The 22,942-nt window shown below is 41.9% G+C and overlaps 1 protein-coding gene across 1 annotated transcript; it reads left to right on the plus strand.

The window, feature by feature from the left end:
* Positions 1 to 11,623: 11,623 nt before the first annotated feature.
* Positions 11,624 to 19,282, plus strand: m6pr (mannose-6-phosphate receptor (cation dependent)). Its single transcript, XM_021590118.3, has 7 exons — positions 11,624 to 12,136; positions 13,654 to 13,832; positions 14,197 to 14,363; positions 14,564 to 14,673; positions 14,837 to 14,967; positions 15,368 to 15,494; positions 16,875 to 19,282. The coding sequence occupies exons 1-7, from the start codon at positions 12,131 to 12,133 to the stop codon at positions 16,995 to 16,997; spliced, it is 843 nt and encodes a 280-aa protein (XP_021445793.1). The 5' UTR covers positions 11,624 to 12,130; the 3' UTR covers positions 16,998 to 19,282.
* Positions 19,283 to 22,942: the final 3,660 nt, after the last annotated feature.

A 22,942-nucleotide genomic window follows, 5' to 3' on the forward strand; every position in this document is an offset into this window, starting at 1 on the left:
TCAGAGTGGAGGGAAGCTACACCCCCTCAGGATGGGAGACAGCAATCAATGGCAATTGAATGATGAAAATAATTTTTGGGGGAAAGAAACTAATCGAGTCTGTTGAGAAATATTTGTGGAGAAGAAACTGTAGTTTCACATCTGTCCGTTCCACCTGTAGATAATCCTATTGTACCCTCATCCCAAGATCAAACATACCTGGAGTGCAGGCACTCTGTTTAAACCAATAAATGAAGTGGTGGGCTACCTCTAATCCTTTCATGTAAATGCACGAAGGAGGATGACAATTAGGTTAGTGACAATCAGACAGAGAAAACAGGTTTGGACTATATCACCATCACCACTCCACACAGTGATCAGTGAAGAAACATTGTTGATCCTGGAACATACTTTTGTCTATTCCATTGTGCGCTTGATGTAGTTATTTCACTGTCAGCTGAGTTGAGGTTCCTCGGAAGAGTGGGAAGAATGGTCATCATGTTGAATTTAGTGACACATTCAGCCATGGTAGACATCCATGTGACTTCCACCCACATCAAATCAAACATCTCTCCTGTTTTAAACTGTGTGTATGGTATCAGACCTCTGATCTGTGTGATGATGCACATGACTGGTCCATTCAGGCCTTAAACATATGATTTATAAATAAAGACAGACGGCCTTATTGTATTTTAGATCCTATATCAACTATATCATCCTAAACCTATATCATCTTTTAAGCTTCTGCTACTGTTTATTATCTATGCTTGGTCACTTTAACTCTACCTACATGTAAGTATGACCTCAATTACCTCGACTAACCGGTGCCCCCTGTATATTGCCTCGCTATTGTTATTTTACTGCTGCTCTTTAATTATTTGCTACTTTTATTTTTTACTTATCTATTTTTTACTTAACACCTATTCTTCTTAAAACTGCATTGTTGGTGAAGGGCTTGTAAGTAAGCATTTCACTGTAAGGTCTACTACACCTGTTGTATTCGGCGCATTTGACAAATACAATGTGATTTGATTTGAAGCTGTGCATTGCTGAAGCCATCAATGTCGTTTCACTGATTTACACTGGCTAAAGTCATGGGAAAACACGAGAGAATGGCGAGGGTTTAAATTCAGAACATCACTTACTGTGTGATGTTCGTTCGTTCTTGCCACCCTTACCAAGCACTTCCCAACTACAAATTCCCAAATCAGCTGACAGGGTTGTGAAGCCGTTGAAGGAGGAATATGACCACTATTGTGCTGCTTCACAGCAAGCGAAACAAGGAATCGGGAGAAAGAGAGCGCGCTTGTTTGAAATGGAAAAGCGTTGCGGTAGCTTTGATAAAGAAGAACATCAAGATAAAACAGCTGCTTTACAAGCGGGAGGCACTGTTGAGTGCTACATCCAGAGGGGTTTGTGCTGAATGTTCAGAGATTGTTACAGACAGTTAAATGGCGTACCTTGACAAGGCAAGAACAAGATGTATGTCAGAAGTGTAGTATTATCAAATCAAATGTTATTTGTCACATGGGCCGAATACAACAGCTGTTACCTTACCGTGAAATGCTTACTTAAAAGCCCTTAACCAACAATGCAGTTCAAGAAATAGAGCTTAGAAAATATTTACTAAATTAACTTCAGTAAATGTAGGACAATAAAAGTACACAACAATAACGAGGCTATATACAAGGGGTACCAGTACCGAGTCAATGTGCAGGGGTACAGGTTAGTCAAGATAGTTTCCACATGTAGGCTGGGGTAAAGTGACAATGCACAGATAATAGACAGCTAGTAGCAGCAGTGTAAAATCAAATGGGGTCAATGTAAATAGTCCAGGTGGCCTTTGATGAATTGTTCAGCAGTCTTATGGCTTGGGGGTAGAAGCCTTTTGAACCTAGACTTGGCGCTCTGCTACTGCTTGCTGTGCGGTAGCAGAGAGAACAGTCTGACTTGGGTGACTGGAGTCTTTGACCATTTTTTTCTGCCTTCCTCCGCCTAGTATATAGGTCCTGGATGGATCTGGGTCCCATGCCAAATCTTTTCAGTCTCCTGGGGGGGAAAGGGTGTTGTCGTGCCCTCTTCATGACTGCCTTGGTGTGTTTGGACCATGATAGTGTGTTGGTGATGTGGACACCAAGGAACTTGAAAATCTCAACACACTCCACTACAGCCCCGTCGATATTTCCTGTAATCCATGATCATCTCCTTTGTTTTACTCACATTGAGGAAGAGGTTGTTGTCCTGGCATCACACTGCCAGGCCTCTGACCTCCTCCTTATAGGCTGTCTCATCATTGTTGGTGATCAGGTCTACTGTTGTGTCGTCAGCAAACTTAATGATGGTGTTGGAGTTGTGCTTGGCCACGCAGTCGTGGGTGCACAGGGAGTACAGGAGGGGCCTAAGCACGCACCCCTAAGGGGCCCCGGTGTTGAGGATCAGTGTGGCAGATGTGTTGTTGCCTACCCTTACCACCTGGGGGTGGCCTGTCAGGAACTCCAGGATCCAGTTGCAGAGAGAGGTGTTTAGTCCCAGGGTACTTAGCTTAGTGATGAGCTTTGAGGGCCCTATGGTGTTGAACGCTGAGATGTAGTCATGAACAGTATTCTCACATAGGTGTTCCTTTTGTCCAGGTGGGAAAGGGCAGTGTGGAGTGCGATTGAGATTGCGTCACCGTAAGGAGACTTATACTTGGAATACAGAGGAGGAATGGAGGCAAAAAGAGAGGTAGAGGAGGTCTAAGAGAGGGAGGGAGGGAGGAAGATGGTGAGCTTGAGTCAGTTAAAAATGGTGTAAACTTATTTTGTTTTGATGTTGAGTCTTTGCCCGACAAAGTGACGTTAGGATATATAAGTTATCCTGTACGAGCTTTTATTTGGTATACATTACGTTGTTACAGGTGTCAAGCTTATGGGCATGTGGCAACATTGTGTAGGAGGAAGGTTCCTAGGTGTGAGAAGTGTGCAGAAGGGCATGAGACAAAGGAATGTGTAACATTGGGGAAAGTAGTGGTATGTGTTAATTGTAGGGGAATCAGAAATGCCCCGTGCGATAGAGGCAGGTTGAGGTTTCCAGGGTTAGAGTAGTGCAGAAGTTGTTATATGCTGAGGCAGTGAAGAAAGTAGAGGAAGATGGGTCAAGTGGGAGGGATCCTAAGAGGAGAGGTTCTGAGTAGAAGATCTGTACCTGTACAGAGGGATAAACCAACAAGTGATATGTTTCAGTAAGATTGGATGTTGGTGATTTTATAGCAATGGTTATCAACTGTACTGCAGGGATGGAATTTAAATCGCAGAAAATTGAGGTTGTGGTGGCAGCTGCAGAGAGCTATTTGGGTGTGCAAGGTTTGATGTCAGAATAGTTACAGGGTGTGTTAAGTGTTGGTGTCCCATCCTTTCAGGCTGTTGGCTTGAAGTAGGACTAAATATATTTAAATAGTGGAGAATGGAATTTTTAGGAAAAAAATGTAGTACTTTTTTTTTGTGAGTTTAGTGTTAGATGGTAGGGTATTTGTTTGTTTTTTTCCCAGGCAAAGTATAAAGGAGTTATACTCCAGTCTAGTAGATAGTTATACTCCAGTCTAGTAGATGGCGGTAATGCAACATTTATTGGATGCCAACCGCTGTTAAACTTAATCGATGAAGAACAGGGTAGTGAAGAATCAACTAGTTCCGCTCGTTACAACTACAGTCACTTGCTTTGGCTATGTTAACTTATGTTTCCCATGCCGAAGGAGGCCAAGATGGCGGCTTTTACCGAGCTCCGCACCAGACTTCAGAAAGATTGTAAAAAAAACAACAAGTTTACAGTCACTACTATTACTGTTTTTTTTTGTTCAAGATATACCAACTTTCCTGTGACTGGAATAAGAATTGGATCATTTATTTTGGCATGTCCATGTGAAATTGTGACAAAAAAAGAAAGGAAGAAGTTATCCGTTCTATTGCTAATCAACAAGAGAAACGTGCTTATAGACAACTGCCATAACTACGCTTGGCCTATGGATAATATCATGCTGTTGAAGATGACGAATTCCCCTGTTTACCGGTTACTCCATGCAAACCTCCACCCTCCAAAAAACCCAACATGAACTCTGACATCGTGGCTACCCTCTCCTTACTCATCAACTCCAGGTCTGACGCCATTGAGAAAATGGTAGGCGCGAACACCATGGTTATCGAAGGCTTGAAAAAGACTGGAGTTTGCATGTGGTGAAATCAAGGATGTGAAAACGAGAGTGGCAAAAGTTGAAAAAAGTGTAGAAAATAATAATAATGTCTACCATAGACGTCTCACTGATCTGGAACAATACACAAGAAGATGGAACCTGAGACTCTACGGCTTGCCAGAGGTGGAGAATGAAGATGTGCGAGGAGAGGCTATCCGCATCTGCCAAGAAGTTATGCCTGCAGAGAAGAACAAAGTTGGTGATGCCATCGACGTTGTGCATCGCCTCGCCAAGAAGCAACAGCAAAACGATTCAAGACCAAGGGGTATCATCATCCTCTTCACTGCCAGATTCTATAGGGATGCTGTTTGGAAAGCTGCTAGGAAGAACGCCTTCCTTCAGAGGCATGGTATGTGTTTCGCCGAGCATCTCAGCCCGGAGGACATAGAAAGAAGGAACAGGTTGTGGCCAACGATCAAGATAGCACGAAATGAGGGGAAGGCTGCTTACTTCGTCGGAGGACGAGGCTTCATCAACGGTTCAGAAATCCATATTCCTCCCTAAAATCTCACCAGAAGGAACAGGTTGATGGTTTCAGCCATGGTATTCTCATTTTCCTTATATTGTTTACCTAACAAGCATCAGGTGACTATTTTTATTAGTTTGTTCTTGTATGACCAGAAGACCTATTTTGTTTAGTAACTTACGAAGAAGACTGAAAGTTGTATTTATATTTGATGTATACAGTAACTAAGATACTGTTTTAAAGGGCATACAGGTCTGCTCTGACTTTACACGGTTATTGTTCTATTTAGTTATTAATACTTATTTCCAAGTGAAAAATGTCTTAGGAACATGTAACATTTTTTATTCATCTTTTTTAATGATCAGTTTTCACATGCGCTAAAATAGTAGGTACCCTTTTATTGAAATTATTATTTTGTATTTTATTTCTCATCCTACTACAGTTTATACTTTTATATAATCTTTGCTGTTTTGTCTTTATTATCTCTTAATGCTAGGGGGTTACGAAACAGTGTGAAGCGCAAGGCCTTATTTTTGATTTGCTAAACAGTTTCAAACAGATTTTTGCTTTTTTCAAGAGTCTCACTCGATTTTGGCTGATGCCAACTTCTGGAGGTCACAGTGGGGCAATGATATTTGGCTTTCCCATGGATCTGAACGCTCTGCTGGTGTCACTACAATGAAAAATACCTTTGGTGGTAATATTCTACACTCGGAATGTGACCCCTTTGGTCACTTTATTTGTCTTGTGATCAGTTACAATGACATTACACTCATTACTGTAAACTTCTACGGGTACAACACCAAACATGAGAATGATAAGTTACAATGACATTACGCTCATTACTGTAAACTTCTACTGGTACAACACCAAACATGAGAATGATCAGTTACAATGACATTACACTCATTACTGTAAACTTCTACGGGTACAACACCAAACATGAGAATGATAAGTTACAATGACATTACGCTCATTACTATAAACTTCTACTGGTACAACACCAAACATGAGAATGATAAGTTACAATGACATTACGCTCATTACTGTCAACTTCTACTGGTACAACACCAAACATGAGAATGATGAGTTGCTTGAATCTATAGAGAAACATATACTTCATTGGTTATCTAAATTTCCAATTCGTTATTATTGATAGGAGGGGACTTTAACATTACTATAGATAATTCAACTGATAGATGGCCCCCAGGTAGGCCAACCAATCAGAATGTGGGTTTAATACTTTTTATGGAAAAGTTTGATCTTACTGATATATGGAGAGAGAGGTTTCCGGCCGAAAGATCATTCACTTGGAGTAACAAAACAGGTTCCAGACAATCCAGAATATATTTTTGGCTTATATCCAAATGTATTGATAGTGAGTGTGTTACTACAAATATTTGTACTACTCCCCTCACAGACCATAAGGCTATTTACATTGATATCAAAATATTTACCCCTGATACGAACCTTGGTAGAGCATCCTACTGGAAGCTAAATAGCTCATTATTAAATAATGATATAGTTAAGTTTGAGGTTAAAGATCTGCTTTCACACTTTTGGGAAAGGGCTTGTGAAGAAAAATCTTATTTCAAGAACTGGGAGCTGCCTCCCGGGTGGCGCAGTGGTAAAGGGTGCTGTACTGCAACGCCAGCTGCGCCACCAGAGACTCTAGGTTCTCGCCCAGGCTCTGTCGTAACCGGCCACGACCGGGCCACGACCGGGAGGTCCGTGGGGGCGACGCACAATTGGCCTAGCGTCGTCCTGGTTAGGGAGGGTTTGGCTGGTAGGGAAATCCTTGTCCTTGTCTCATCGCGCACCAGGCGCAGTGCGCGCTAACCAAGGTTGCCAGATGCATGATGTTTCCTCCGACACATTGGTGCGGCTGGCTTCCGGGTTGGAGGGCGCTGTGTTAAGAAGCAGTGCGGCTTGGTTGGGTTGTGTATCGGAGGACGCATGACTTTCAACCTTCGTCTCTCCCGAGCCTGTACGGGAGTTGTAGCGATGAGACAAGATAGTAGCCACTAAAACAATTGGATACCACGAAAATTGGGGAGAAAAAGGGGTAAAAACTCTTTAAATTTGAGGTGTCCAAATACCTTAGAAAATATGGTAGTAATCTTGCTGAGACCAGAAGAGCTGAGGAGGAAAAGGTGATTCATTAAGATAACTTCCCTTTCTCAGAGGTCCCCAGCCAGCCTTTCGGGGAGGAGAAGATGGAACTGATTGAGTAACAAAATAAACTGGATAATATATATACAGTGCCTTGCGAAAGTATTCGGCCCCCTTGAACTTTGCGACCTTTTGCCACATTTCAGGCTTCAAACATAAATATATAAAACTGTATTTTTTTGTGAAGAATCAACAACAAGTGGGACACAATCATGAAGTGGAACGACATTAATTGGATATTTCAAACTTTTTTAACAAATCAAAAATTGAAAAATTGGGGTGTGCAAAATTATTCAGCCCCCTTTACTTTCAGTGCAGCAAACTCTCTCCAGAAGTTCAGTGAGGATCTCTGAATGATCCAATGTTGACCTAAATGACTAATGATGATAAATACAATCCACCTGTGTGTAAACAAGTCTCCGTATAAATGCACCTGCACTGTGATAGTCTCAGAGGTCCGTCAAAAGCGCAGAGAGCATCATGAAGAACAAGGAACACACCAGGCAGGTCCGAGATACTGTTGTGAAGAAGTTTAAAGCCGGATTTGGATACAAAAAGATTTCCCAAGCTTTAAACATCCCATGGAGCACTGTGCAAGCGATAATATTGAAATGGAAGGAGTATCAGACCACTGCAAATCTACCAAGACCTGGCCGTCCCTCTAAACTTTCAGCTCATACAAGGAGAAGACTGATCAGAGATGCAGCCAAGAGGCCCATGATCACTCTGGATGAACTGCAGAGATCTACAGCTGAAGTGGGAGACTCTGTCCATAGGACAACAACAACAAGTATATTGCACAAATCTGGCCTTTATGGAAGAGTGGCAAGAAGAAAGCAATTTCTTAAAGATATCCATAAATAGTGTCGTTTAAAGTTTGCCACAAGCCACCTGGGAGACACACCAAACATGTGGAAGAAGGTGCTCTGGTCAGATGAAACCAAAATTGAACTTTTTGGCAACTATGCAAAACGTTATGTTTGGCGTAAAAGCAACACAGCTGAACACACCATCCCCGCTGTCAAACATGGTGGTGGCAGCATCATGGTTTGGGCCTGCTTTTCTTCAGCAGGGACAGGGAAGATGGTTAAAATTGATGGGAAGATGGATGGAGCCAAATATAGGACCATTCTGGAAGAAAACCTGATGGAGTCTACAAAAGACCTGAGACTGGGATGGAGATTTGTCTTCCAACAAGACAATGATCCAAAACATAAAGCAAAATCTACAATGGAATGGTTCAAAAATAAACATATCCAGGTGTTAGAATGGCCAAGTCAAAGTCCAGACCTGAATCCAATCGAGAATCTGTGGAAAGAACTGAAAACTGCTGTTCACAAATGCTCTCCATCCAACCTCACTGAGCTTGAGCTGTTTTGCAAGGAGGAATGGGAAAAAATGTCAGTCTCTCGATGTGCAAAACTGATAGAGACATACCCCAAGCGACTTACAGCTGTAATCGCAGCAAAAGGTGGCGCTACAAATTATTAACTTAAGGGGGCTGAATAATTTCGCACGCCCAATTTTTCAGTTTTTGATTTGTTAAAAAAGTTTGAAATATCCAATAAATGTCGTTCCACTTCATGATTGTGTCCCACTTGTTGTTGCTTCTTCACAAAAAAATACAGTTTTATATCTTTATGTTTGAAGCCTGAAATGTGGCAAAAGGTCGCAAAGTTCAAGGGGGCCGAATACTTTCGCAAGGCACTGTAGATTAAAAGCAGAAGGAGCCTTTATTAGGTCTTGGAAAAATGGATTGAGGAGGGAGAACAGAATTCATCCCATTTCTTTAGACTTGTGAAATTTCACTCTACAAATAACACTATCCATAAGTTAAACATTGATGGTGTTAATACAGATTACCAAAAATGTATCGCTAAATACTGTAGCAATTTTTACTGAAAATTGTATAGCTCTACGTACTGTCAGGAATCCACAGATATGTTTTTTAACTCACTGAATAATGTTCACTCTATCAGTGATATAGAATCTAAACAGTGTGATGAACCCATCAAAGTTGAAGAGATTATAGAGTCTATCAAACATCTAAAGAACAATAAATCACCAGGTGTTGATGGAATTACATCAGAATTTTACAAATTATTTTCTGAACAAGAACCCTTCCTATTTGAAGTCTTTTTAGAGAGTATTAAAAACAATGTTCTCCCTCCTACAACGAGTCAGGGGTTAATAACACTGAGCCTAAATAAGAAGTGCTGCTCATCGATAACTGGCGTCCAATTTGTCTTCTTAATAATGACTATAAGATATTAGCCTCACTACTTGCAAAAAGAATTAAAGAAGTCCTGGAGGCAATCATTGATGAAACACAGTCTGGCTTTATGAGGAACAGACATATTTCTAACAATGTCAGACTAGTATTAGACATACTTGACTACTCAGACCTAATAACTGAGGATAGTTTCATATTATTTTTAGATTTTTATAAAACATTTGACACAGTAGAGCATCAGTTTCTCTTCCACTCCCTTGAACGACTTGGCTTTGGGGATTTTTTCTGTAAGTCTATTAAGACTCTCTATACAAATGGTAACAGCTCTATCAAATTGAAATAAGGGCACCTCACCGAGATTTGAGTTAAAGAGAGGAATTAGGCAAGGTTGTCCTATCTCTCCGTACCTGTTTTTATTAATCACCCAACTTCTTACAAATTCTTTAAATAATAGTCCTGTACAAGGTATCTCCATAGCTGGTAAAGAAATTATTATAAGCCAGCTGGCTGACGATACTACACTTTGTCTGAAAGACGCTAACCAAATTCCCATATCGATCAATGTGATGCAATCCTTTTCCAAAGCATCTGGTCTATATTTTAACATGCATAAATGTGAACTCATATCTTTCAAATATTGTGTGACACCTTTATATTATGGTATTTCAGTAAAAGAAGAACTTACATATTTACGCATAACCATTACAAAGGATCAGAAGTCTAGAGGCTTACTAAATTTTAACCCTCTTATTTAAAAAAAACAGAAGAAGCTAAATCAACGGCTACAGAGGGACTTATCTTTAAAAGGAAGAAAAAGTCCTAATAAGCAAGGCTGAAGGTATCTCTAGACTAACATATGGTGCTCTATCTTTATGTCGTGATGGTAAAATAAGCAAGGAGATAGACCAGATGCTTTTCAACTTTCTGTGGAGAAACCATACCCATTACATTAGGAAAACTGTTGTAATGAACACTTATGAGAATGGTGGGCGGAATTTTCTGGACTTTACTACCTTAAATAATACTTTTAAGATCAATTGGATAAAACAATTCCTAAGAAGACCCACTTCTATGTGGAATTGTATTCCTCATCATGTCTTCTCTACTTTTGGTGGACTTAACTTCATGTTGGTTTGCAATTATAATATTGACAAAGTTCCAGTGAAACTTTCTGCTTTTCATCGGCAGGTTTTCTTGTCATGGTCCTTAATTTATAAACATAATTTTTCTTCACGCAGATATTATATATGGAATAATCATGATATAGCGTATAAAAATACTTTTGTTTTTAGAATATTGGTTTCTGAAATAATATCCTATTGGTGAGCCAACTGGTAAATGCAGAGGGTCTTTTACTCAGTTATAAAGAATTCTTATCACTTTACAAGGTCCCTGTAACACCTAAAGATTTTGCAATTGTTTTAGATGCCATTCCCTCAGGAGTTGCTTTATTATTCAGGAATGTGTCAAGACCTGACCCTTAGCCTACCTTCCACTGACCCTGTTGACTCATCAGTAGGAAAGATTTTTCTCTTTTGGTCCATTCAACAACAGAGCGATACGATCCTTGTTTCAGCAGGATGTTGTATACCTTATGTCATGCCTTATTGGAATGGATTTATTGATCATATCTGTTGGAAAAAAGTTTGGATGTTGCCACACACATACCTACTTGTTAACAAACTTAACAAAATTATTCATAAATATTATCCAGCCAACCACTATATGAAGAAGTTTAAGGAAAACATCAACTCAAATTGTTCCTTTTGTAATGACCACCCAGAAACAGTGTTGCATCTTTTTTGGCATTGTATTCATGTGAGAAAACTGTGGCAAGACATCAGTAGATTTATAATTTAACACATTTATGAAGAGCTTACACTATTGCAGAGAGATGTACTGCTTGGATTCTTTACCTACAATAGAAATAAAATAACCTGAAACATTTTTATGTAATTAATTTCATTATTTCATATTCACAAATGTAAATTTACAAAACAAAACACCACATTTTCTTACCTTACAAAAAGAAACTGAACTGTATTTTAAGACAATGAAATACTCTACTAACAAAAAAGCTGTTAGAATTATAAGCCTATGCTTGTCCCTTAACGTCCTTGTGTAATGTGATATTGTACCCTCTAGCCCCGCCCCCAGCCCAATTGTCCATTGGATATTATTTATATATACTTGTGTTCCCACATGTACTTCATGTATTGATTTGTTGTTGATAAAAACATTTTTTAAAAAAATGTTTCCCATGACAATAATGCCCCATGAATTGAATGGTTAGAACAATGAGAGTTATTTCACTGGCTGTATAAATGTGAAAAATCCTCCCCACTGGGAGAAGATGGAACGATATGGAATTTTGCCGAGATCCTGCAATATTATCATCAATTAAACATTTGATCTCAATACATTTTTATGTTCCCAAAACTAGAATCTGTTATGAACAGAATGGACTACGTTTTGTAGACTTCACCCTGTCATGATTTTTTTATTTTTTTTATCGCGCTGTTTAGGAGTGCAAATGAGAATTTGGTTATTGCACACACTTCACAGAGTAGGCGTGCCCTAACGTAAATATGCAGATGTATACTAGAACGCGCCAATAGGATATCGCTAGCACGTGCTTAGCTCTGCCCTCTACGACTCATTTGATACCATTGGAAACGACAAGCTTGTGGTGTGTCTTGATTTAGTTAAATCTTTGCTACAGTCAAATGCGTTTCCTTGTTTAATTCCACTTCCGCATCTGACATAAAGTAACGCTAGACGCTGTATAATGATTTTATAGCATAAATAGTTTGTATTAAAGTACATTTTATAGCGGACTGTTAACGAACATGGTTTTGTAATTGTGCGTGATCGAAATTGATTACCAGGTGTTAGTCTGTTGCATTTGCATGACAAAACAGGCGACACGGTGTGCCATTTAGCTAGCTTAGCTTGCTTTTGCTAGCTACTTGACCAGACCAGCTAGATTGTAGCCACTTCAACCTACACTATTCATTGGCTACGCTAACGGAATAGCTGGCTACATCTTTTCAGAATGAAGGTATGTCTAAAAGTTGTTTGTGTTACAGTATCAGCCGGGCTAGGGGTGTATTCAGGATGCGTAACGTTCTACAGCGTTTCAAAAGTTGCATGACAGCTGCTTTGTTAATTACGGCCTTACCTATTTCGCAATGATTTACGACATCTACCACGGTGTTCATGTCAAGCTCGTTTCTGTAATTGAACGTTCAATTCAACACAGTTTATGTTCGACAGTTTTGCCTTGAGCGCTCACGGAACGTTGCAGCAACCATCCTGAATGCACCTAGGTCAGGGGTGTGCAAGTCAAGATGGCGGGATAGTTTCATTTCCTCCTGCAAACAGAGATGTTATGCCGCGTACTAAACAACTGACCTCAGAAATTTCGGCAGCGTAGCCTAGTGGTTAGAGCGTTGGACTAGTAACCAAGTTCATATCCCCGAGCTGACATGGTACAAATCTGTCGTTCTGCCCTTGAACAGGCTGTTCCTAGGTCGTCATTGAAAATAAGAATTTGTTCTTAACTGACTTGCCTAGTTAAAAAGGTTTTAAAAGAGCGTTCAAGACAACAGGAAACTCTAAGAAACGAGCTCCGATCATTAAAAAAAAGTCCTAATTCCAACGCGGGCCTCTAGAGCTCCGACTTTCCGAGCTATAAATCAGTGACGTCATGATTTGACCTCGTATTTTTCCGAGTTCTCTTGAACGCACCATTCTTGTAAACCGCTTTGCTGCGTAATTTCTTTCATATGGTCTGACTCGCTGTTGTAGCAGAGTTTTGTCTTGGTAGGCCTACTTGCACATGATATGTATCTCATGTCTTGGGAATCACAGAAATGGTGACAGTGTACAAAACATTAGGAACACCTTCCTAATATTGAGTTGCAACCTGCTTTCCCCTCAGAACAGCCTCAATTCTTTGGGGCATGGACTCAAAAGCTTTCCATAGGGATGCTGGCCCATGTTGACTTCAATACTTCCCGCAGTTGTGTCAAGTTGGCTGGATGTCCTTTTGGGTGATTGACCATTCATGATACACACAGGAAACTGTTGAGCTTGGAAAAAGCCAGCAGCGTTGCAGTTGTTGACACTCAAACCGTTGAGCCTGGGCACCTACTACCATACCTCCTTCAAAGGCACTTAAATATTTTGTCTTGCCCATTTACTCTCTGAATGACACATACAATCCATGTGCTTAAATCCTTCTTTAACCTGTCTTATCCCCTTCATCTATATTAATTGAAGTGGATTTAACAGGTGACATCAATAAGGGATCATAGCTTTCACCTGGTCAGTCTGTAATGGAAAGAGCAGGTGTTCCTAATGTTTTGTACACTCATTGTAAATATCACACGGCAGGTGTTTTTTCTCAGTAGTCCTACTACAGCGTTAAAAGTGCAGCACTCGTTTACTGCTTTTATCGGTGTCACTGTGTCAAATGAATTGGTTAGGCAATGAATCAGTCATGCAGTGAAACAGACCAAATAAGCCTTACTAAGTATATTATTTTAATCGTGTACCATTATATATTTCCCCCAGGTGTCCATGTCCCCCCCACACACAGCGACGTCTGTGCGGCTGTTAGTTCTGGCTGTTCAGCTGGTCCTGTTGGTGTGTGGAAGCCAGGCCCGTGACGACACCAAGAGGTGTAAGCTGTTCTCTGAGTCCCCGACAGAACGGAAGGTCCTCAGTCTTCTAGAACCACTCACTAACAAGAAGTAAGGAATTACCGTTTTAGAAAGTGAAAACATAAAAATATCCGTGGTATATCCTATTGCTTTACCAGGTGAGGGATATCAAAGCAAGGGTTATCAGAAAAAAGTAAGACCACACACACTGACGTCCATTGCTTGGGGAGGTGAAATTATACTTTGTCAGCTGTCACAGAAATTAGCTTTGCATGATGGTATAAAAAGGTTATTGTTCAGCAGTCAGGAGGCTACATTAAGCTTGGAAACTCCCTTAGTTTTAATTTTTCAGAGATTGTTAATTTTAGTCTACATCACTCATGTAACATCACACGTAACACTTATACAAGGTAACGTTACCACAGTTTTTTTTCCACGGTTCCCTTGGTTACAGTTTCTCTGTGGCGACGACAAGCGGCAAGGAGAGCTACACGTACCAGTTCCAGGTGTGTGGGGATGCGGGGAAAATGGTAGGAGCGGGACTCGTTCAGATCGACCATACGGAAAAAGAAAGTGAGACAGTGCTTGGCCTGTACACTGCAACACAGGCTATCGGAGGAAGTAAGAATGTCCAGTTCTTTATCTTTTCCTTTGGAAAAGTCATGTGCCGGTCTTATCAGTGTGTTACGGTATATTATAATATCTCTGTAAGTCAGCTCTAGCATGACCAGATATAGTGATGCCCTTTCTCTCTCCCCTTCCATCTCTCTCTCTCTCTCGCTTTTTCTCTCTCGCTCTCTGCTACCCATCACCCCCTACAGGTGACTGGGTGATGTTGATCTACAGCAACGGCACCAAGTATGACGGCCACTGTTCCAAGGAGATGAGGAAAGCCATTGTCATGATCTCCTGCAACAGAGGAGTGGAAATGGTGAGAGAGGGAAGGGAGGGTTTGGATCACTGTTGTGTGGTGATTTGACATGCCCCTCTCCCTGTCACACATTGACGCACACCTCTCTACATCCCCTCCTTATCGTCCTCCCTCTTGCTCAAACCTCTCTCTTTCTCTCTCTCTCTCCCCATGTATCTCTTAGGGGAAGCTGGAAGTGGTGTTGGAGGAGAGGGAGAGGGACAGGGACTGTTTCTATCTGTTTGAACTGGACTCCAGTGCGGTCTGTCCCGCTCTGCCATCTCAGCTCAGTGCAGGCTCCATAATACTCATCATGTTAGTACTAAGATTATGCATCCTTCCTGATTACACACATTCCGGCAACTACAGAAATACTCAGACTTATCCCCAACCCGCTGACTGGCACGCAGGGTAGCAACCAAAGCTCTCCATTTCTCTCTCCAACAAATACTCAATGCCCTATGAAATGGACTTGTCATTTGCTCACAACGAACAAAGCTACAAGACCAAGCAAAACAGATCATAAATATTACATATTTATTGGTATTCATTATGATAATGGTCTCTTATTTCCTCAACGCTTAACAAAACAGAACACCAGAATAATTATCACTGTGAATCATTGTGATGTTTGTTCATGTGTTAATTAATGGGATGGGTTTCCAACTGGGGATTCGACACCTTTTTAAAATGTTTATTCATTCCTCTGTCCCAGTGGGTTCGTCCTCTTGTCAGTGTACCTCATTTGTGGATTCCTCTACCAGCGTTTGATTGTCGGGGCCAAAGGGTTGCAGCAGTTCCCCAACTATGTCTTCTGGACGCAGGTTGGCAACCTGGCAGCGGTGAGTGTTTGTAGAAGTCACATCACTGTCTCACGTCAGGCGGCGTCACTACTACGTGAAGCTCGTCCCTCAACCGTTCTGTCTTGTAGGACGAGGACCTAATCGGGAAAAAAATCTAGTTTTTGTTCATCCGCCTAACACTAATTCCGATAATCGCTCCTCCCTTGGTAGCTATGACGTACTGGCTACTACGGCAAATTATGCTCGCTCAGTTGCGCAAACTTGCTCCAGCTAGCTGCCCAGTGCAAGGTGTTTGAATGGCCATACAGTAGCTAGTTTGCCAGCTTATTGATGAGGTACGGCAGCAAAGTTCTGGGACTGTTCTCAGAAATCAGCATGTATCTGACTCGGACAGATAGCACTGTGCCTCGCTACTTTGGAACATTTGGCCAACGCGATAATGTCCCAGAGAGCAGTCATCTGTGCCCTAGAACTCTGCGCGCTAATCACGGCAGAACAGATATCATTAACTCATTTATCCATTAGCTGGAACTTCACTACACTAGCTAGCTAGAGGGATTATTCAGCATGGAGTGTGTGAACTGGCATTATTAACATTCCGGCCTTTCATTTCATATGGATTTATTTGAGACTGGTTCAGTAAGCAGACAGCTAACAAATTTCTGTGCACATTTCGAATTTCATAAATACTGATTCTACCACCACAAAATACCTAGCTAGAGAATTAGCTAGTGAAGACTTGCTCATGAAAAAACATCAATATTAGCTACAGGTTTATTGTTTTTGGTAATATTAACTCTTGACTCTTTTGAAGGTGAAAGGGAGTTTAGTGGACGATGTCACTTTGGTAACATTTCTGAGCTTCTTTCTAGCTATGCCATGAGTTTTTGCGAGTTATCAGATAGCACAACGGCCATCTGCACTGAACTATCTAACGTGAGACTATGGATGTCACATATCTCTCTGGTACAATCCCAAACCCTATCCCCTATGAGTGTTTTAGGTTGGAAGAGGTTATATGGGTTGATTTGGGATTCAGGGTCTGTTGAAGGAGGGTATATGGGTTGATTTGGTATTTTAGTGTCTATGTTTGGGGTGGCAGGTAGCCTAGTGGTTAGAGCATTGGGCCAGTAACCGAAAGGTTGCTGGCTCGAATCCCTGAGCTGACACGATAAAAAATCTGTCATTCTGCTCCTGAACAAGGCAGTTCCTAGGCCGTCATTGTAAGTTAGAATTAGTTCTTAACTGACTTGCCTAGTTAAATACATTTTAAATCAAAATAAAATGTTGGAGGGTATATGGGTTGATTTGGGATTGTGTCTATGTTGTGCATTACTTGAGGGCACTTCGTTGTTCTTTTGAGGGCTCAGATTGGCTGGTCAGTCATAACTCTTCTCACTCTCTCTCCCTCACCCTCAGGATGGATGTAATTTTGTGTGTAGGACACAGGGCCCCGAAGAGGAACCTCCCACATACAGGGGTGTGTCCACAGAGCCAGAGGAGCAACCAGAAGAGAGGGATGACCACTTGCTTCCCATGTGATCTGATGTCAGTAGTGGGAGGGATCTATCCCGTGTGAAGCTTTTGATACTTCGGATAGATATTGCCCTTAGGCACAGATCTAGGGTCATCACTTACTCTCTCCAAGTCTGGAGAAACATAAAACTGACCTCAGTTCAGTGTCTAGGTGCAACTTCATCCTAGTTCATTTTGACAGTTTCAGGGATGAGTTTAGAGGTGGGCACACTAGTTTATGGAAGGCTGGAGGATCTAAGTGTTTAGGATCTACTCCTAAACACTTAGTTTGTTATATTAGATGGTAAGTCACCTGCCCTGGTTTGCATGGCCCAGGAGTCATTATTTGGAGGTGGCAACAAAAACCTGGATACACTTTTCTTTTTTTTCCTTTCATGAACTGGAGTGGCCACCTCTGGATGGAGAGTGACGTCTCAGACTCTGTTACATCTGGTTCATCTGGCACAATAGGTGTCGTTACTAGTTAACACTGCCACAAAGTCATGAAACCCGTCTATTTCTACAATTTAAAATCTGATTTTTAAACCTAACTAACCTTAGCCACACTGATAACCTGATGCCTAAGCCTGACTTTTAAATTAAATTTCATTAATTTTCATGATAGAGCCAATTTTGACTTTGTGGCTGTCTAATCTAGTGGAAACCGTAAGGCCTTTCTGACGTGTTAGTGCTGACACAATGCAACCATAGAAGCTGTTCCTAACATGTGACTCCCATCCAGTTTGTTTCAGTAGCTGATGGCTGTGTACTGACTCGTAGGTCACACTTTATTTGAAGGTCTGCTTATACACTGCTTAGAATAATTTTTACATGGTAATATTACAGTAAGTGAATACGCAGGCTTTTGTTCATGATGTATATGCTTACAGGTCATTGTAATTAAATGGTTTATACATTTAAAATGGTTAGCTATATTTACGATTGTTAAGAAATAATAAACACTCTTAGCCTAAAGTTTTCGACTGGGTAAAAATATGTAATAACGACCTTCAAATGAAGTTGTACCACAATATAGTACAGAGCCATTTCATCCAATGCACTGCTAGACACACATTTAGTCCGTATTGCTGTTTTAGAGTAGGATGCTGACTGGGCCTTGACCAAAATGTACTTTTGACCCGTTCTACCTTTTCCTTAGCTATTTGAAGAGTAGGGTTGGAACCAATTCCATTTTAATTCTGTTCCCATCAGTTCACTTCCTATGTTGACAAAATTGAAAATGCATTGACCCAAACCATGGTACTGAGTAGTAGCCTACTGTTATGCTGTGTTCATAACCAAGTGGGAAGGTGGTAATTACCAGTTGTGAAGTTGTTAATACTAGTTGGATGCATTTTACGTTCTTTGAAATCGTTGAGAAACACTGATTGGCTAATGGCCAACAAGCAGCGTCGACTGTAAATTAAAAGTACAGCTTTCACACTTGTAAACAAATTATAGTGTTAAAAAAACATATTAATGGATTTTTATAAATGATGTTTTGTTGCATTTAACAGCCAAAATATGCTGTTATCGAGGTAATTTTCTTATAGGTGATGTCAGAGGTCACCATGAGGGAGAAGTCGGAGCACAGGGATCATAGACAATTTTCCCACTAGTAATTACCAGTTGGAAGGGTGTTCAAGTGGATAAATCCCAGTCGTATGTGGTAAATACCACCTTCCCACTTGGTTATGAATGCAGCATTAATGATCCTGAGGACATTGATGATGATTTTGTAATATAATGCTGTGATTGAACAGGTCCTTTATAAGGCAACAGAAGGCACTTTGTGTTCAACAGTAAAATGGAGGAACTTAAGTAGTTTATATAATCAAGAAAAATACACATGTACTATCTGTGACATGTGGGTGAATGTTGTTTTTTAATTTTGTTTTTGCTTCTTTATGGTGTTTTTAAAACAAAAAAAAACTTGGCCCATGGCACTCGCTTAGTTCAATCAAGACCTGAAAGATGGCATTAGTTAGACCCGGCCCGGGACAACAGGCCCCAATGAGATGTGGCGAAATGGATCAGAACCAAACCAGGTCTGGGTTCAATGGATTTGGCTAGTTCGGTCTTTGGCTTTAGTTTGTGATGCTATTTGTACTTGCAGATGAGGGGAAGAGTAAAAGAGAATTTGTTTAGTTTGTTTTGCGCTTTTGCATCAAAATTAAATATGAATAAAGTGTTTGATTACAGTTCTGAATCTGTCATGTATGACACGTTTTAGTGTGCTGGCGTGTTAGCAGGGGCAATTACCTCCCTAAGCAACACAATGTAAAACATAATAAATATATTTTTTAAAACAACTGCTCTCTGTATGTACTGATAAAATATGATTCATATTTAACCAATATACAACTGGTAAGGGCTGTTCTAATGCACGGCGTGAAGCAGAGTGCCTGAATACAGCCCTTAGCCGTGGCTGAGAGGCTGGACTGAGGGCTTGTAGGCCTGTTGTAAGGCATGTCCTCACCAGACATCACAGACAACAACCCACCGTCTCTGGACCAGGCGACTGGTAAAAAGTGCTCTTCACTGATGAGTCGCAGTTTTGTCTCACCAGGGGTGATGGTTGGATTTGCGTTTATTGTCGAAGGAATGAGTGTTAAACCAATGCCTGTACTCTGGAAGGGGATCGATTTGGGGGTGGAGGGTCCGTCATGGTCTGGGGCGGTGTGTCACTGCATCATTGGACTGAACTTGTCATTGCAGGCAATCTCAACGCTGTGCGTTACAGGGAAGACATCCTCCTCCCTCGTGTGGTACCCTTCCTGCAGGCTCATTCTGACATGACCCTCCAGCATGACAATGCCACCAGCCATACTGCTCGTTCTGTGTGTGATTTCCTGCAAGACAGGAATGTCAGTGTTCTGCCATGGCCAGTGAAGAGCCCGGATCTCAATCCTTTTGAGCACGTCTGGGACCTGTTGGATCGGAGGGTGAGGGCTAGATTCCCCCAAGAAATGTCCGGGAACTTGCAGGTGCCTTGGTGGAAGAGTGGGGTAACATCTCACAGCAATAACTAGCAAAGCTGGTGCAGTCCATGAGGAGGAGATGCACTGGCAGTAGTTAATGCTGCTGGTGGCCACACCAGATACTGACTTTTGATTTTGACCCCCCCCCCCCCTTTTGTTCAGGGACACATTATTCCATTTCTGTTCGTCACATGTCTGTGGAACTTGTTCAGTTTATGTCTCAGTTGTTGAATTGTATGTTCATACAAATATTTACACATGTTAAGTTTGCTGAAAATAAATGCAGTTGACAGTGAGAGGACATTCGTTTTTTTGCTGAGTTTAGATAAAAATAAATTAAGATTTTCCAGTTTAATAAGTCATATTACTGACATATCTGTATCATGCTCATGTGCATCATGAGCTATACTTTTTTTTTGCAATCTAGAGTCCCTAACTGTAAACACTTCATTGATGAATGACTCATTTTGTATGATTGACAAGTTTTTCAGGGCAAGGATGAAGAGTCCATCAAGGCATTTTCCATTGAGGACACTACCGTGGGGATCTACATTATCAAAGACCAGGGGTGGAATCAGAGGACATGATATGGCCCAGACCAAGATAATGAAGCTGGTACCGCAGCAATGTCTTCCCTCTCCTTGTCTTTCCTTCTCTCTCTCTGTCTCTGTCTCTGTCTCTCTCTCTGTCTCGCTTTCTGTCTCTGTCTCTCTCTCTCTCTCTCTCTCTCTCTCTCTCTCCTTTCTCTCGGTCTCCCTCTGTCTTATTTGGCATCTGTTTCTCTCTTGTATTTGGAGGGCTGTGGCATGTGGAGACTCGTTGTAGAGGAGAAGCCATGAAACCTTGAATAAGGGTTTCAAATTTGGGGAAATGACACTCTCTAATTGTTTTATATTTTTTACATTTTGTCAGGAAATGCAGCTCTGTCTCAGGTTCTGCTGTGGTGCAGTGGTTGCACAGCCTTTCCTCTACAGGGAGCCAGGTTTTCCTGTGTCTACCCTTCTCAATGGCAAGGCTGTGCTCACTGAGCCTGTACTTTGTCAAGTAGACTATCATACTACCACAGTTATTGAGGTTGAGTTTCCCTCTGGAATATGAGGTTGTGGAGGGCTAAGTAGCAAGCCAACACCTCCACCTGGAGTAGGGCCCTCATCTTGTCTATCAGCCTGGACAGAGGGCTCTATCTGCAGGTAACTCCAGCGGAAGTCCCTGGGAGGGTCCCCTCCCTGGTGGTAGTGTCTCACAATCATCACTGCTCTCTTCGTCTGAGAACACTTTTCTACCTCCCCCTCCCTATTCAGAATGTACATGTAGGTCTGGACCTGGTAGCTGTACTGGTGACTGTTGGGGATTTTAGTGACCAGTTTCCCAACCATGTTGCCGGTAGTGCATTTGCATTCGATCACGAGCCGCTCACGTTTCTTCTTTTCAGCCGCCTTTCTGTTTTTTAGAGAATTGCCCGTCTGGATTTGGGGCAGGAAGTCCAACCTTCCGCTGAGGAATCCATACTCCACCTTGTTGCCTTTGGTGTATGATGCTGTCCTGGTTCCACCTGACCCGCCCTCTCCCAGCTCATGAAAGAACTTGAGCATTTCCAACTCATCTGCTTCATTCTGGAAGAACATACCGAACCTCCAAGGCCCGGGTGACACTCCGTTCCTCCAAAACACTGACTTGTCACAATACTCTTTGCTTACAATGTCTTTCACATTCACTCTGGTTCCTTTAGTCACTATCGAAGACACCTCCCCCACCTCCAACCTAGCCCAACTCCTGGTGGCACTGGTGTACATAGCCGGTGTTGAGACAGCCGTATCACTATTCCTCAGCCTGAACCCTCGGCCTGTGTTGGTCTTGTTCTCCCTCCAGTGTTTCCTACTCTGCTCTTTATCATCCTCTTGGTCAAAGAAGAGGAGTTTTATGATTTGAAGGACCTGATTGTCCCTTTTCATGGACAGAAAGTTTTTAACCTCCCGGCAGCCCAGTCGAGGAACGGCTTTGAACCGGATGTTAAAGTGTTCCAGGTCTGGGATGATGGCCTGGACATCCTGGATTCTGCTCTCCATGTTAGCCAGCTCAATCATCTGGGGTTAGGACACCTTCAGGGAGCCTGACGCTCAGTGATTTCATCAGCTGGAGGTAGTCCTGCTGGGTTAGATGTGAGTCTTCTCCTGTTCTTCCACCAACCACAGCGCTATCTCCAGCTTCAACATCTCCTCTCTGTCCTACCTCATCCTCACCCCTCCTCCCAATCCAGCTCCCCCTTCACCTCTTACACCTAAACTTCCATCACCTCTCCCACCCACCCCTCTGTTCACTCTTACTCTCTTCTCTATCTTCAGTTCTACTGGTTCTACATCTCCCTGGCCTAGACCGTCTCTATTTGCAGCCCCCCCCCCCCCCCTTCCTCTCCCTCGTCTCCCTGGACCTCCGTCCCTTACTTTGAGTTCTTCGCCATTTTCTATCCCTTCGACCTTTCCATTCTCTCTAATATTCCTCTTTCCATTTGTTCCTTTGACATTTGTGACACTTATAACCGATTTGATTACTAGCTCTGTACTTCCGCCTGCAACTCCCCCCCCCCCCCCTGTATTTACTCCATGCTGCTCCTACTCTGCCTCCCCCCTTTCCAACACCGGTCTTTGCAACCTTTCCTCCAATATTTTCCTGACCGACCTCCCTTCGCTTCTCTTTCCCTTAACTGGAGGTCTTAATTCCTCACCCCCTTCGGCACTACCTCCTTTTCCCCTTGTCTGTCGCTCCTTCACTCCTCTGTTTTCCCTTCTTCCTCCTCTGCCAAAGCTACGATCTCATGTGGAAGCCTGTCATGTTGGCAGAGTTGCGGTCAGAGACTAGCCTCTGTAGTGGATGGAAATGGAAAAATGAAAAGAAAGACCAGTTGGTTTGGTGCTTTGTTGAAGTGACTCACAATCAGACATGCCTCAAAGTAGAAAAGACTGGGATCTGCCAGCCCACTATTTCACAATATCC

The sequence above is a fragment of the Oncorhynchus mykiss genome, chromosome 3 (genome assembly GCF_057628025.1).
Source record: "Oncorhynchus mykiss isolate SJ-2025 chromosome 3, ASM5762802v1, whole genome shotgun sequence".
Classification (NCBI taxonomy): domain Eukaryota; kingdom Metazoa; phylum Chordata; class Actinopteri; order Salmoniformes; family Salmonidae; genus Oncorhynchus; species Oncorhynchus mykiss.

Coding starts and splice junctions, on each gene's coding strand:
- m6pr (XM_021590118.3), top strand. Junction 14,364..14,563: donor AACACAGGCTATCGGAGGAA/GTAAGAATGTCC, acceptor CACCCCCTACAG/GTGACTGGGTGATGTTGATC. Junction 14,968..15,367: donor GGCTCCATAATACTCATCAT/GTTAGTACTAAG, acceptor CCTCTGTCCCAG/TGGGTTCGTCCTCTTGTCAG.